This window comes from Barbus barbus, assembly GCF_936440315.1.
Source record: "Barbus barbus genome assembly, chromosome: 31".
NCBI classification, from domain to species: Eukaryota; Metazoa; Chordata; class Actinopteri; order Cypriniformes; family Cyprinidae; genus Barbus; species Barbus barbus.
In genome coordinates, this window is record NC_136759.1 from 12,613,907 (window position 1) to 12,628,958 (window position 15,052).

The window sequence follows — 15,052 nt, forward strand, 5'->3', positions numbered from 1 at the left end:
AATAATCCATTTCACTTAGATGTATGTCACAATACTGAACAAAATATTGGTTGCTATGTTCACGTTTGGTGTCCCACCTAGTCCAACTTGTAATTCTCTCTTCTTTGCTCACTGTCTAATCAAATACAAAGTTTTAATGTCAAAGCTTAGATTTTTAGAAAATTATTTGTTCACAGCCACTCACGTGCCCAAATGGATCAAGGTGGTTGTTTGTCAGCTTCAACTTTTGAAAGGAGACCAGCTGTCTCATCCAATGGGCCCCTGTTGCAGGAGAGTCTGGGTGGACGTAGAGTCTTCCAGGCATTGCAGGCTCTGCTTTTCCTGCCACCATCCTATGGAAAAGAATATAAGAGTTTCTTTAGTTTTTTTTGACAACCCTAAAGGGCACTCGCAACATTTGCAAAAGACCTGTAGTTTACAGTTGTTTGTGTAGCGATTAAGGCTATGTTCCCCAGTTTTTCTCTTCTAGTACGACAGAGCTTTCCAGCACCTTTGACATCATGCCATAGCGTTTAAAAAGGAAAACAGTTTTTCAGTGTTGCACAAATTCTGTAGGATATAGCAGCAGGCTACAGAAGGGCTTTATGCAGAACATCTGTACTTTAATGACAGATTCAGAGCACGAGTGGTTATGTCCATGACATTATGGGAGTAATTCCCAAAGATTTGGGGTGGCTGCTTTGACCATAACATCACTGCTAATTGTGTGCCTCGAAGGTGTCGCTGAAGATCTCCAGAACCGATGCTGGCAAATGCTGGAATTCCAGTCTATCCACAGATTTTGAAAAATGGTCATAAAATACTCGTTCTCGTAACACAACATGCAATTCATTGAGATTTGCGTGCCATCGTTACTTTATTTTTTCCATGCTGGATTGAACCAGATCTGACTTATTATTTGTGGTGCCAATTGTTGCATGGGTGGATAGTGCCCATATCTAGTGGCATTGCCAGAGGCACAGGGTCACAAAGAGGACAGCATGCATAACCCAGCTGTTTTAAGCCCATTGGTTTTGACAGACTGCCTGCTCTGGCCTACAGTAATTAACTGTGTGCTAATGACAATCCACAGCCAGAACTAGCTAGCATTGCATAGTTAAACTGATGCAGACTGCACATTGTTTGCTAATAAGTATGGCTGCAATTTGAGTTCTTTCAGTGTTGACCTTTGCAAAAGTGTTTTATTGGATAAATTCCCCTTTTATGAAAAGACTATTGAAAACAAGGCCAAAGCATTCTTTGTTGTTTATTATTTACCAACATTATATTCATGAATGCAAGGTATTAGTAAAAGTAAAACTACTGACAGTGACCTTTACTTCTATATTGCAAATCAAACAAATTGTGGAAATAATTATTTTAATAATTATTATATTATTATATATTGTTTATTGGCAGTTCACGTGTACTCCAAAGTGTATCAAGTTTGTTAAAAATTGTATTGTGTAGATAGTGCAAATGGTGCCATTTGTCCACTCGAGACAACAAACTTAGAATCACATAGTCTGGAGGAGACAGCAGAATATAAAACATGCTAATTTTTGTCTCGTTGCAATGTAATGTGGATAAGTGTTTGTCCAGATGCCTCGAGGGACCAGTCACTTTTCTGATCCAGTCGCATTTGCACTTGCATGTTCAAGCAGAATTTCCAAAGGCACAGAGTATCCTTAAACAACTATCCAGAATTTGTAATTCTAATTACTCTGTTGTGAGCTTGGCTTCTTTTGTTTTTGTTTTTTTAAAGAATGTCTTCCCCTGTGGAAACATTAAATATAGACAGAGGGATGTTAAACTCACCACTTGTTGTCACAGAACTTGTACCGATGGTCATCAGCTGGAACAATGTCAGTTAAAAGAATGTATTTGGTCTTGGGATTCATTCCTGTGACTTTTACTTTGTAGCTGGGAAACATCCGCCTAAAAAGAGTGCAAATGATACCATCAGGGTTAAAAGAAAAAGTGCCTTACCATTGAAAGATGATGTCACATTGAAATAGATAACCTTACTTCAGGTGTTGTTAAACAATGAGAAACAATTTTATTAATTAATTCATTACTTATTTTATTTTTATTAATAATTTAATTTCCATTTTTATACCATGGTTTTGTCCTTAAATGCCTTTAGATCTAACTTGGCAACTTGTTAATGCGCTTTAGTGCTCACTGAGGTCATTCTCTTTCAATCGCATCTACACAGGCTTATCCCATTTGTGTCATTCAGATATCTCGTCTTTATTGCTCATTACAGGAACAGCTTTTTTGTCCAAACGACTTATGCCCAGGGTGCGTGTGCAACAGCTGAGCACTGACAGTAAGCATGGATGAGTCTGTCTTATCGGCTCTTTCGAGGGTTTTAACAGGCCTTAAGTGCAAGAGAATCACGGGAAGTGTTTGTTTTGGGCGGATGAATACACGATTAGTGATCAGATAACAGCTTAACCTGTTTTAGGACAGATTAGTTGATTAAGAAGCACAAAAGGTTGCTTAAATCTCAAAGAAGGCTGCATGCTCAAGCATCTCCAGACAATCCTCTGCAAATCATCTCACACAAATGGTTCTACTATAAAAGGCTACACTTTAAAAAAAAAAAATCATAAAACGTAAAGCATAAAATGTAACTGTTATCCTTGACAACCCCATATAAGGAGTCATGATCTGTACCTGGTACTGATTTGCTTTTGGGCAGATATATATTTTTAGGGATTGACTCTGTTTTGAAGGAGCCGCTCTATAACATGTGGGATCTCTATTTTGTTCAGATACAGGTAAAGCTGAGATGACAGACAGAATATGCTGATATAGCAGACGCAGTCATAAAACAAATCAATGGTGCTACCTTTGGTGACCTCTTCACATGAAATATCCAAAATAATCTTTTTTTTTTTTTTTATCTCTTCTGCAAAGTTGCAAAAAGATCGAGTCCCCTTATAAATTCTGAGTGCTTTTTAATGGCAGGTTTTTTAAACAGTGGGCAGATAAACAGCCCTATTGAACTACCCCACTCCTCTAAAAGTTCCACTTCATTTACTTTTTGAGGCTTTCTAAAGGGTTCCACAAGCAATCGTACATTTATTACAGCAAATAAATGTGCCCTGAACTGAATCATTTCATTGCATTTGCAAATGCAGAGCTGCTCAGGCCTGCACAATGTAAAAAGTTCCTGAGAGCACTACCTCTAATACCCAGAGGAAGAGCTCACAGAAAGGTAAAGCTCCATGTCTGGCCCAGGCCTGAAATCCAATCAATGTAAATCACTCTGGGCAAGAGATTGCAAAAGAGGTGCTTTAAGCCATCAGGTACATCTTAAACAAACCTGTCCACCAGGCTACTTCTGATAATGCTGTGTTTCCTTGTCCTTCTATGTCAATGTTGGTTCTAACATTGGTTCAGTTACCATTGGTCAATGCATTTAGTGTGATGAACTAACAAATTAACAGCATTTTTATAGAATTGTAATTTTTATTTGAACTATTTTTAAAATCTAGGTTAATTATGCATTTATAAAGTTAGTTTATAAACATGCTATTGTTCATTATGTTCTTTTGTAATATGTACATTTATACAACTTTTAAAAAAAATGTATATGTAAAAATTAACAAACTTAAATGCTGTAAAATAGTTTATTAATAGTTACCTGTTAACATTTGATGATACCTGTTGCATTAACTAAATAAAACCTACTGTAAAATGTTACATTAAACATTACAAAAGTTCTTGTGTACTTTTATGTACTGAACATGTAGACGTTTTCAAAATATGCTAATCTAAAATAAATTATTCATGTTAAGAAAATACAGTTAGGAAAAATTAACATCAGTATTTACAGTACTAACTGTGAGGATGTAATAAATCTAGAGTAAAACACATTTACTCAAGACTCATATGTAAACACCTGAGGGATATGTAATGCTTTTTCCATTTATGCAACACTTTGACATAGTGGCTGCCACAGTAGATCACATGGCATGTCTAAAGGGGCCTTACAGTGGCTCTGTGACAGCATTCTGTTGCTGTAGGTAGTCAAGTTGGAGAGCTGTCCTTGGCATGGGAACAGCTGTGTGCAAAATTTCCTTCTTTTTCTTGTTTCTTAAAGGAATAGTTCACCCAAAAATTCAAATACTGTCATCATTTATTCATGTCGTTGCATATGACTAACTTTCTTCTGTGGAACAAAAGAATATGTATTGCAGTGTTGTTTGGACCTCTGCATTCTTCCAAATTATCGTTTTTGTATTCTTGCAGAAAAATGTCAGACATGAGGGTGAGTAAATGTTGACAGTTTTTTAATTTTTGATATGATTACTTTTTTAGTTATCTCAGTAAAAGCACTGTTTACGGGTGGGCCTGTGCGTCAGTGAAGATGACATTGAGAAATGGCAAATATGAAAGTGTATCTCATCGGTGTCAGCATCTGCATTATGCCAGCTGTTTCTTTTAGCACTTTTGTACGCCTGCGCTTTCAGTGATTCATACTATCTGAAAGAGTCGGCAGAACGCCTACATCAAAAGGAGCTTGATGATGAAGCAAGAGAGGTCCTTTAGGGCCTGGGAGACACGATCAAACAGGGCACAGTGCTTCTCTCATCAGCCTCACTGATGCTTACTCTTGACGGGCTGTGTACAAGTAACACCAGCCGGCTGCTTTCAATAGTCATGCTTAGTACTGGGCCTATGACACGTATGCGCATGTTGTAGTAGAGTTCAGCTAAGTTTCATCATTCCCTCAAAGGGATATTCTGAGTTCAACACAAAGTTCAATTGACAGCATACATAATGTTGAGTACCACACGAAAAAATAAAATGACTTGGGAAAAATGGGAAATTCAAAACCAGAAATATGTATCATTTTATTAATGCACTGAGTTATTCTGTTAAATTACTTGAGCTGTGAAGCAGTTTAAATCATCACTTTCGCTGTCATTTTAGGTTTCATACTGTTATGCTGTCATGTCAACAGAATTCTCAAATTGGATAAAACTTTGCACAGAAAAGGTTTGTCACATTAAAATTATGCTAGCACACACATTGTTTATGTCTTGTGGCTAAACTATTGAAAGTGAATATATTAATGTTTATAAATGTAACCCAGGAAAAAAGGGACAAATGGAAATTTGTGATAATCAACATTATGCCACAAATGCTGTTAACTGAGCTTGTACTGAACCCAGAATATTCTTTAAAACTGTATGACCCAGTTTCTCTGCATAGAATGCAGTGCTAGTCACATGACTGGGGGATTGTTTTACTGTTTATGCTAAACTAAATTGCTTTTTGATAAACTAAAACACTAAAATTTTAACATTATATTATTTGGATTTTCACCTTGTTTGTGGAATTCGCAGAAGCAAAATATTGTCATAAGCAGTTTTTATTATTGTATTACACCCGATGAATTTTATGTAACAGTGTATTCTTCTTCAGCGTAAACCTATACTGTCAAACGGCATATACCGTGCAGACATGGCTCAAACCTGCTATGTAACACAAGGCCACGATGAGAATCATTGCATGAAATTGGCCTCAATTTTGTGTAATGGGAGCCATCGTGAAGAAACCTGGTGAGTTTTCTCAAGATTTACAGTTCAGTGAATGGCTGTCTAATGTCCTACAAGTCATATCCCCTCAAAAAAACGAAAATGAAACGGTGAAAAGCTCTTCCTGCTTCATGGCTCGACTGACATATTGAGCATCTTTAACAGAGGCCTGGTGACCATTATACACTAAAGTATGTAAACTGAAATGAGCCCATCTGTTGTTGAACTATGTGGAAGTACAGTCTCCTGTTCTGTGCACAGCTGTCCGACTGAACAGTGCTTTGGCTCTTCAAAGGGTTTAAGGATTCTTGAAGCACTTTATCAGTTGGACAGGGGGAAGCCCATCCCTCACAATGTTACAGCATTAAAGAAAAATTGTGTTGACCTTTTGCATTTTCCACAGAGAGAAGCGCTGAGAAACTGCTGGCTAAGACTGGCAGAGAGCATTGACTCATTCTCTGCTTAATATCCAGGGTCCTGCTCTTAATCCACAGTGCACATTAAATCTAACACACGGGGCAGCCGTTTGTGTTTTCAATTAGATATTTGTAGGCACAGGAATTCGGCCTTGCTTTACCTTGTTCACGTAATATTTTATAAACATTCCATTAAAAGCACATGGCATTTCAAGGTTTCACATTTGCATTTCTTACTGGAAGTGAGACGGCCTAGTTATGTTTTTGTATCCCAATCACAACATCACTTTTCTCTTTGTGTCTGCTAATGTTTAAAATCTATGAAAATCTAGAAACTGTGAACCTATGGATTGAAATGGAAAAAGGAATGACGCTCTTCTTGCCTGCCTGCTTTGGTGATGATCATCTCGGTTCCGGCCTCGTGGAACTTCTTCCATAGTTCCCTGTCGTGAAGAACCACTTTGATGCTTTCAATGTTCTGAAGGTTCATGCACAAAAAAAGATAAATTTATGAGTCGTTGTCGATAGAAAAACGTAAAAATGGTACTTAATATATTAACTTTTTATATTTATTAATTCTTTTTATTGTGTTTTAAATCTATGTTACATGACATCTCTTTGCATATGTAAAGACCTACAAGTCAGGCGTCATTAAAAGAATGCAAATGATTGGCTACCTGGTCAGGCTCATTGTTCTGGGGAATGCTGGGATTTGTAGGCAGCCCTAAATGTGAGGAATCACTGGCAAGCTCAGGACGCCCACCCAACTGGGCCACGGTCATACCTTCATCAGCCACAGCTGAGGCCTTCTCCTGTAGCATTTCTGTAAAATTACAGAAATATTAGTTAAATCATGACTTCACTATTTAACTTTCACAATAGGAAAAATCATTTCAGGTTAATATGAAAACTGAAACCTGGCTTTTTCCACTTTTTTAACAAACATTTTGTATAAAATAGAAAACTGAGAATGCTCATGCATTATCTCATTGCTTATTTTGTTTTCTTTCTGCTAAAACCTGGCATAATGATGTGGAAAAATAATATATACTTTAAGATTATGAATCTAAGAAAATAATACATTCAATAATAAACATTAAAAAAAAAATTCTTAGAATTTCTGTTCACACAAAAAACAACCCTTAATACAAGCACATACTTTTTTTTCTTGATTTATTTCCAGTAATTCAGTCAATGTAAATATATAATAGTGTATACTCAATTGAAACTATAAAAAGAAAACAAGCCTATGAAAAAAACTAAACTTATCCTGTAGTTTTAACACAAACTAAAACGACCTAATGATGTACGTATAATGAAAATACCACAGATGCCATAGTTTCTCTTTGTTCTCTCATAGTCTGCTGTAATTGATTATACACACACACAGACAAGACATGGGCTTCAAAATTTGAGAAATAGCATACATTAACATTTACATTTTGTGAGGGAAAGTCTGTCCTCATAACATGGCCTGTCCAATTCATTTCAAGGAAAGGGGTCGAGATCCGTTTGTTCTGAAGTATTGCAAGATTAAATATTTACACTTCCAGCATTCGGGCACCTCGGGTTTATGGAAGCATGCTAAACACTGCTGATTCCATTAAGGGAGGTCACAAACTTAGCCTCGCTCTCACGCCCCTTCTCTGCTCACACTCAGACATCACACCAGAGGTATGTCTCATTACTGTACTACAGCAAACAGCCTCCATAAATGCTGCCTATCTGCACGGCGGACACCAAACCATTCTCATGGTGAAATCCACCTCCTCCCACCCTCCTAATCTCACGTATGTAAACAATGTGAGTGTGCGCCCTTCAGATAAAAGGAGAAGAGCGGGATTCCGTGTAAACTCGGGCAGGCATTTGCCAAAGCTAATAAAGATAAAGTCTGACAGGCACCATGAGGCTACAGCAAGTCAACCCTGGACTTTTCCAGTCCAAAATGTGCCTTTCACTTACACTGTTTAACTAAGCCCAGTGAGCGAGGGCTCTGTTTACATCTCTGTCACCCCAGACATATAATCCGCTAAACTATTCCTGGCAGATACTGCTCTGTGCACACTGAGGTTGGCGGGATATTTCCAGAGCCTGTTGTCCAAAATGTTCAACGCTGACCAAATTTCAACTATCCCTACTTGAAAAAAAAAATACAATTGTTTAAGGATTGGCTGCACTAAATTGGCCATGCTTTTGTGGTCAGAATTCACCCAGTTCATTTAAATGACTTTGGAAAACCTGCGATAATCTTGATGAGTCTGGAATCATGATGAGTTTTCAGGTAGTCCATCATCCAGTTCTGTTTTTTTTTTATTTTATACAGGTTTGATGCATGTTTTAATAGCGGCCTATCTTTGGCCCTCCATTTGGTTCTGTACTTGACTGGATACAATGTGTGTTAGAGAACAGGCCCATTCATTACCAACACAGTACGACAACACAATTTCCTTCCTACGTGAGTCTAGTGATATTCCCGCAATATTTATTCAATGATATTTTAGAGCACATAGGTTTAGTAATGCACACTTCTTTTATCAAGAGCCCTTTTGGCTGTAATTGGTTATTGAGTTAGTTAAGGTTGGTTTTTTTTGTAGATTAAAAAAGGTATATATATTTCATTATAGGCTTCTGTGATTGGTGTATTGTTTTTTGGGGGGTTTTATAAAGCACCCATAAATGCTCTTCTGAAGCCAAAATTGTTTTGGAACTTAAATAAGGAATAAGACCCTTTTGTATTATATTAGAACATTCATTTTTAACATATTGTTATCCCATGACTGCACAAATTTTGTCACTGCCGTTTTGACATAATCACAGTGGGAACATGAAAAATGCTGGAAATGGATTGGCCCCCTTCAGGTGCCCTCTAACCATGTGAATTCAATTGGATTTGAACGCTGAACAATAAAATATTGTAATTGGGTTCTATTATAACACAAATGATTCAATTGAATACATATTTCTTTCTTTTGATTGTTTTTGGATTATGTTCAAGCATTAGTGTGGGGGAAAAGATTAACAGTTATAACGGTAAATTCTTGATATCTGTGGTATAACTATTTTAACTATTTTAAACTAATAGTAATATTTATTATTAATAGATGTTGTTTATTCATTTAATTATTTAGTCTACCTACAATTAAATAGGAAAAACATTATTATTGGTTTGATTTAAAAAATAAATGAACAAAAGTCTGTAGTTTAAAATGAGCAGTTATGCGGTAGCCTATGTGAATATTTTTGTTCTTTTGCATTCACGTCAGTCTTTATTTATTTGCGATAATCAGTGTTTTTGTTGTTGTTGTTGTTGTTTGTTTTTGCACATTTGCACTTCTTTTTTATATATATATATTAGCGTCTAAATAATCTAGCGACATTTGCCAATTGTTTATCAAGCGCTGTGCCATCCGAATGAATTAAGCTGATGCTTTAAGGCCTTAGGTCTACTCCATCCCACGCGGTAAAAGGATGGATCAGGGATTGACACGAAGATCATCAAAGTATTTGCATTATCTAATGTGTAGCCTATATGCATGTAAACAATGTGCACCCAATAATTCATTTCAAATATTAAGCGAGAACGCTCATGCAGGCCGCAATGCTTTCTTTTGTTATATATCACAATAATATTGCATGCAAAAACACAAGGTGTTGTAAAAGATCACATTTCTACGCAGTATTAAATAGGCTACTGCAAAAGAAGTAAGGGTTGAACAAGGCTATAGTCTTTTTTAGGAATCATAATAAAAACAATAGCATGGCTACACAGTTAGTGTACAGTAATATGAACTTGAGGTTGCGTTGTTTAGCCTACATCACATGCTAAGACGACCTTTAGGTATTGTTAAAGAAAAACCAAAGCCAGGGTTTTATTTATGAAAGCGTGACCTTTCTCGTTAATCACTTAATTTGATAAAGAAGGATAGATCAACTGCGTCTAATCGCATTACCGCCCTCCATGCACCCATAAGTGAGGGTTCAGTCCGGCACATGGATTTCAGAGCAGCATGATGTGACCTACTGAGAACAAATATAATATTACCTCATAAAATATTATGTTCTGAAATCCTCCATATCATTCCAACGCGCAATAATTTGTCCACTGCGACATTACAGCAGGAAGTTACGTCCCGGTGTGGCGTTGAGTCCAGTGCACTAGTAGCAGCTCAGCATCCCCTGTCTCTGATCATGAGCAGACAGAGCTGTCTCTTCTGTTCAAATACCGCCGCGAGCCTCGTGGTAACACTGGTGAGTGCCCGTCTCAGAGGCAAATGGTCACTACGTGATGTTTTCTTGGAAACACAAAGTATCCGCGGAACAGCTTGAATTGTTAAAGCACTGGGGTGAATATGTTGGCTCATTCACTCATTCCCTCCTTCCCCCCCGCGCCTCATCGCTGACGTTGCTCTCAATAACACCAAACCCGACACAACCCGATGCGCAGGGTTCACTCGCGAACGGTCCTCTCATGAGGAAAACAAGTCTATTCATCGAAAAACATGACTTGTAGCCTCGTCTCCTTATTCTCTCCCCCGCATCAATAGTATAAAATGCAGGTATTCAAAATACCTCAAGTATCAGGACAAAAAAAGAACATTTGGAATGTTGATTTGTTTACTTGGCATATGGGGGAAATTGTTTCCTGTCCCCTAAAACGATTTTGAAGAAAAAAATATAATTTTTTAATAATAATAAAGTTATTTTTTCCCTATATTTTCCGCTTGTTCCCCACCCAGACCTCCCCATTACAAATATTTAAATCATAGAAATTCGACTTTACATTCACCCCAGTTTGTCTTGTTTTAAATATATAGTCATATAGCATATATAAATCAAAGTATGCCTGCTCTCATTGCCAAACATTTTAGACAACACTTGAGTTGAACACTTTAGAAAAATCTAATTTCCATGACATTTGCCTTATAATGGAAATGGGAATTACAAAAGAGGATTACAAGGACAGCAAAGTGACAATTTGAAGATTATAAATAGAATACATTTTAAGATGTTCGGACTATGATAAAATAAGCTTTATTTTGTCATTACCAATTACATACCAGTCATTATTTAATAGTCTGAACTAATTTGAAATCATTTGAATTGAGTATTAGCAAGTAGGCTACTTTTTCTGTCATTTTGTTTTTGTCATTTATCAATTCCAAGGCTTTTTCTGTCAAAATGCCATTATCACACATCATTACCATCACACATAACACATTATTCCATTATACCAAGGTGGTATGATGTATGATCACCACACTTTATACCAAAATCCACTCAAAGGCTGATCAAGGTTATCATCAGATATTTAAAAAAGGATCTGATAAATGTTTTAACAAAGACGATACAGTTTGAAGATGTTTCGTTACTTAAGTGCCTCTAATTGAAGAATCACCCATTCATGCTAGGGCACAAACAGGTTGAACGTTAGCCATGTAACAATGTCATTTTTGTATGTCATGAGCTTTCTATCATTTTCACAGCTTAAAATTATTTTTAAAAAATTGCATATTTGTTCCACATTTATAAGCTCGCATGTTTGAAATTAAAATCTACTGAGGATTTCGTTTAAACGTCCAAGCATTTCCAGTGAAATATGGTTGCGGTTTTAGAGTAAATGGGTCGAAGCACGAGGCTGAAAGATCAATAAATCACCTGGAGAAGTTCGAGGGCCGTGGGAGCCTTGACTTATATCTACTGCTGACATGACCAAATGAATGGCAGCAGCCAGAATATGTCCTTCTCGAACCCGTTTGTCATTCTCGCCAATGTAATTTTCCTAACAGGTCACGCAGATAAGAATAAACGCAGGAATAATGCAAGACGGTTTTCTGTGTTAGGAGATAGGCTTCAGTCATGGGTGTAATGATATAGGTTAGTTTCATTTGTTTTACCCTCTTATTGAGAGCAATCCCGGACGACACAGGCCAATATTATTATGTTCTTTCGTCTATGTAGACAAATGTGTTTTGATTATTAAAATGCTAATCTGTAGCCTACAGTCTATCCTCCTAAAAGCTGAAACTTTTGCTACATGTGTGATTAAATATATAGGCCTATGTGTTTAATAAAAAAAAATTTAATTAATTTAAATAAAAAACTTGACTGAGCATTAAATAAGGTTACACGTTCGTTCGATACGTTTGTTTAGTTTATTATAGGTACGTTCGCTTCATTTCTAAACCTTTTTCTAAAAACAGAAATACAGTAATAAATGTATAAATAACTAAAAGAATATTAAAACATAATAATAATAGAACGGACTATAAAGTAGGTTATATACTTTAAGGAATTTATTTTTGCTGTTTTTCCACCGTACTTACAATGTCTCTTCAATCACTTTTTCATAAAATATTGCTCTAAAACGATCTTTGTCCAGACATTCAGCCATCTTTTAATGTAGGCAATGTAAGCCGCAACAAGTATAATTATATCACGTTTACCAAATGTCAAAATGTTGGATTATATTCACGTGAAGGCCCGCCTGCTTTATATCAAACTTTTTTTGTCAATAGACTTATATTGAAGTATATAGCTACTTTACAGTTTAAAAGGCGTAACGTTTGTTTGAAATAATCATTAAATATGGCCTATAGGTGCATAGGTCATTAATTGTTTAGTTCAATCACAAAACATTTCATTCTTGCAATTGTTTCGTAACTGTGCTGGTCTAATGACTCAACTGTTACTGACACCCTGTCACAGATTAGAAAAAAATAATAATGCTTAATGTTTGTCTTATTTCACAACTAAATAAAACCATCTAAAACGTCATAGGCCTATAGGCTGGAAGCACAAAAATATTCTCATGAGGAATAATAATTTTAGGCAGTATTTATTTGCTTAAACCCCAATGCATTAGTTACCGATATCACACGTGATTGAAAATAATTGGTCTTACCTCCACCTCACTGATCTGTGTGTGTGTGAACCTCAGGGTGAGACTCGCTCAAGATGGGCGCTTTCTTGGGGATTCCTCAAGTAGGCAAGTTGTACCTTAGCGTGCTATATAAGATGTCGCTATAAAAGGGATGATTTTTTATAGGGGATGAATTGAGCTGCCTTTCTGAAAGGGAATTTAAACTTCACTCACTCCCACCGTCACGTGGTCTTGAAATTAGGAACAGCAGTAGGGTTAGTTTCTGTTCTGAGAGCAGGGTGTTACCGAATGGACACTGAGCGATGCTCTCAAAACTTACAGCTTTGCCGTCAGACCGCTAGTTTTTCGTTTAGCTACTCTGCCTCGAGAAAAATGTTTACCGTGAACAACACCTATTACGGATGGAAACACCAAATAGATAGTAGCCTATATAATAAATCAGTCATCTCATTTAATAATACAAATGCTATGATCATTCAAAATTTCACGCTGAAATATTGATCATTAAAGTAGGCCTACATTGTAAATAATTCGGCGTCGTTGTACAATATACATATTTTTTGTTCCTTGGGGCTTTACAGATTACTAATACAGTTTTTAAAAATGTGAATTTTAACATGTTTAATCGAATTTAGCGTCGATGGTTAAATATTCACCATAAAAGGCTATGACATTTTGTGTGACTAATTAATTTTAGGTTTAAACTGGCAAAAATGCTTAATACATATACCTTGATTTGATCTTTTTGAGTTTTGTCATTTAGAAGAAGGGATAGCCTGTATTCAACCTTGCTGGTTCCCTAATAAATATCTTAAAATAAAATTATTATTGTAAAATCTATATTCAATTTATATCATAAACATATAAATTAAATTTACACATTACATTTTAAAAAATGGTGATATTGTAAGTAAAAAATTGCATAATTCTATTATATCTATGAAAGCTATTTTACTGTTAAAAGGTGTTTTATTTGTAATCTGTTTTCTCCGTTCTTTTTTTATCTACACAATTCTTAGTATAAAAATTGCTTGACTAAAGATTTTTAAATCAGATTTGAAGAATACTGCTGTATTTCTGTCAGTTGAATCAGTATCCCTGTGGAAGCATCAGTGAGTGATTAATGTGTATGGGAGTGCAGGCTCTTTTTCCTTAGAAAAACATTTGCCTGTATAATTGGTCATGGGCAAGAGGGGTCTCTGCTAATAAACAACAAAGTGTAAGGAGGCTGATGGGGGGGCCAGAAAATCCCCTCATCCTACATTTTTCTCTCTCTCTCTTTTCCCTTCTCGTATCTGAAATCTTCATTCAATACTGTGCATTATGGTCTCAGATATTTCCAAAATCCTGATTATCCTGCACAGATCCAGTCTTTTCACACTACTTAACTGGTTTATACTGCGGTAACAGTCTTTGGCATGAAATTATCGGGTGAGGATGCGCTCATCTCTTCTCGGCTTGCTGTATTTCTCAGAAGAGCATTATGTGCAGTTGTCTTTACACTAGGACATTGTCTGTGCCCGGCGGCAGATAGTCAGTACAGAGCAGTGACATCACAATGGCTTCATAGTAAAACCTCCGACCGACCCGCCACCCTGGAACCAGCATAACCCCATACTGCCATAGTCATTAGCTCAGATGTCTGTGTGCAGTCAGAGTGTTTAGCATGCATGCTGTGTCTTTTCTTCCACCATTAGCCCTCTTCCCATAAGCACCCTTCCTGTGTGTAGAGCAGTGAGCGCTTAGGAAGATTTTCACAGTGCGGCAGGCTTGCCTGGGTGCATGCAAAAATAGGTTTGTTTGTTGTTGTTGTTTTTTTGTTTGTTTGTTTTTTTGCTGTTTGTTAGGGCATGCTTCTTTCAAAAAGTAATATGAAAAAAAAAAAATTGTGCATGCTTTTGTAAGTGATTGAATTTTTTTTAATGTTTAGATTTAACAGCCACACTCAGAAAAAAGGTGCAAAAGCTGTCACTGGGGTGGAACCTTTTCAAAAAGGTACTTATATGTAGACTTTCGGTACTAATGTGTACTTTTAAAGTAGTAATATGTACCTATACGATACATTATGAGGAAAATTACCATCTAGGGCCACCCATAGGGTACCGCCATAGTGACAACTTTGAGTACATATGCTTTGAATTAGCATTTTATATCTCAAATCCTTTCATTTGGCTATGTTTCCATATTATTACAATTGGTTTAATTAGCTTACGTATTTAAAT

The 15,052-nt window shown here is 36.4% G+C and overlaps 1 protein-coding gene across 1 annotated transcript in view; it reads right to left on the reverse strand.

Annotated features, from left to right (window-relative positions):
- Positions 1 to 6,771, reverse strand: part of LOC306851129 (T-box transcription factor TBX4-like) — a gene marked incomplete at both ends in the record, with an annotated part of 12,596 nt that extends 5,825 nt beyond the window's left edge. The window contains 4 exons of the mRNA XM_079387240.1: positions 185 to 332; positions 1,798 to 1,917; positions 6,334 to 6,428; positions 6,628 to 6,771. Of these exons, the coding sequence (XP_079243366.1) occupies positions 185 to 332; positions 1,798 to 1,917; positions 6,334 to 6,428; positions 6,628 to 6,771 (507 nt within the window). The remainder of the gene's footprint in view (positions 1 to 184; positions 333 to 1,797; positions 1,918 to 6,333; positions 6,429 to 6,627) is intronic.
- Between the last annotated feature and the right edge of the window lie 8,281 nt (positions 6,772 to 15,052).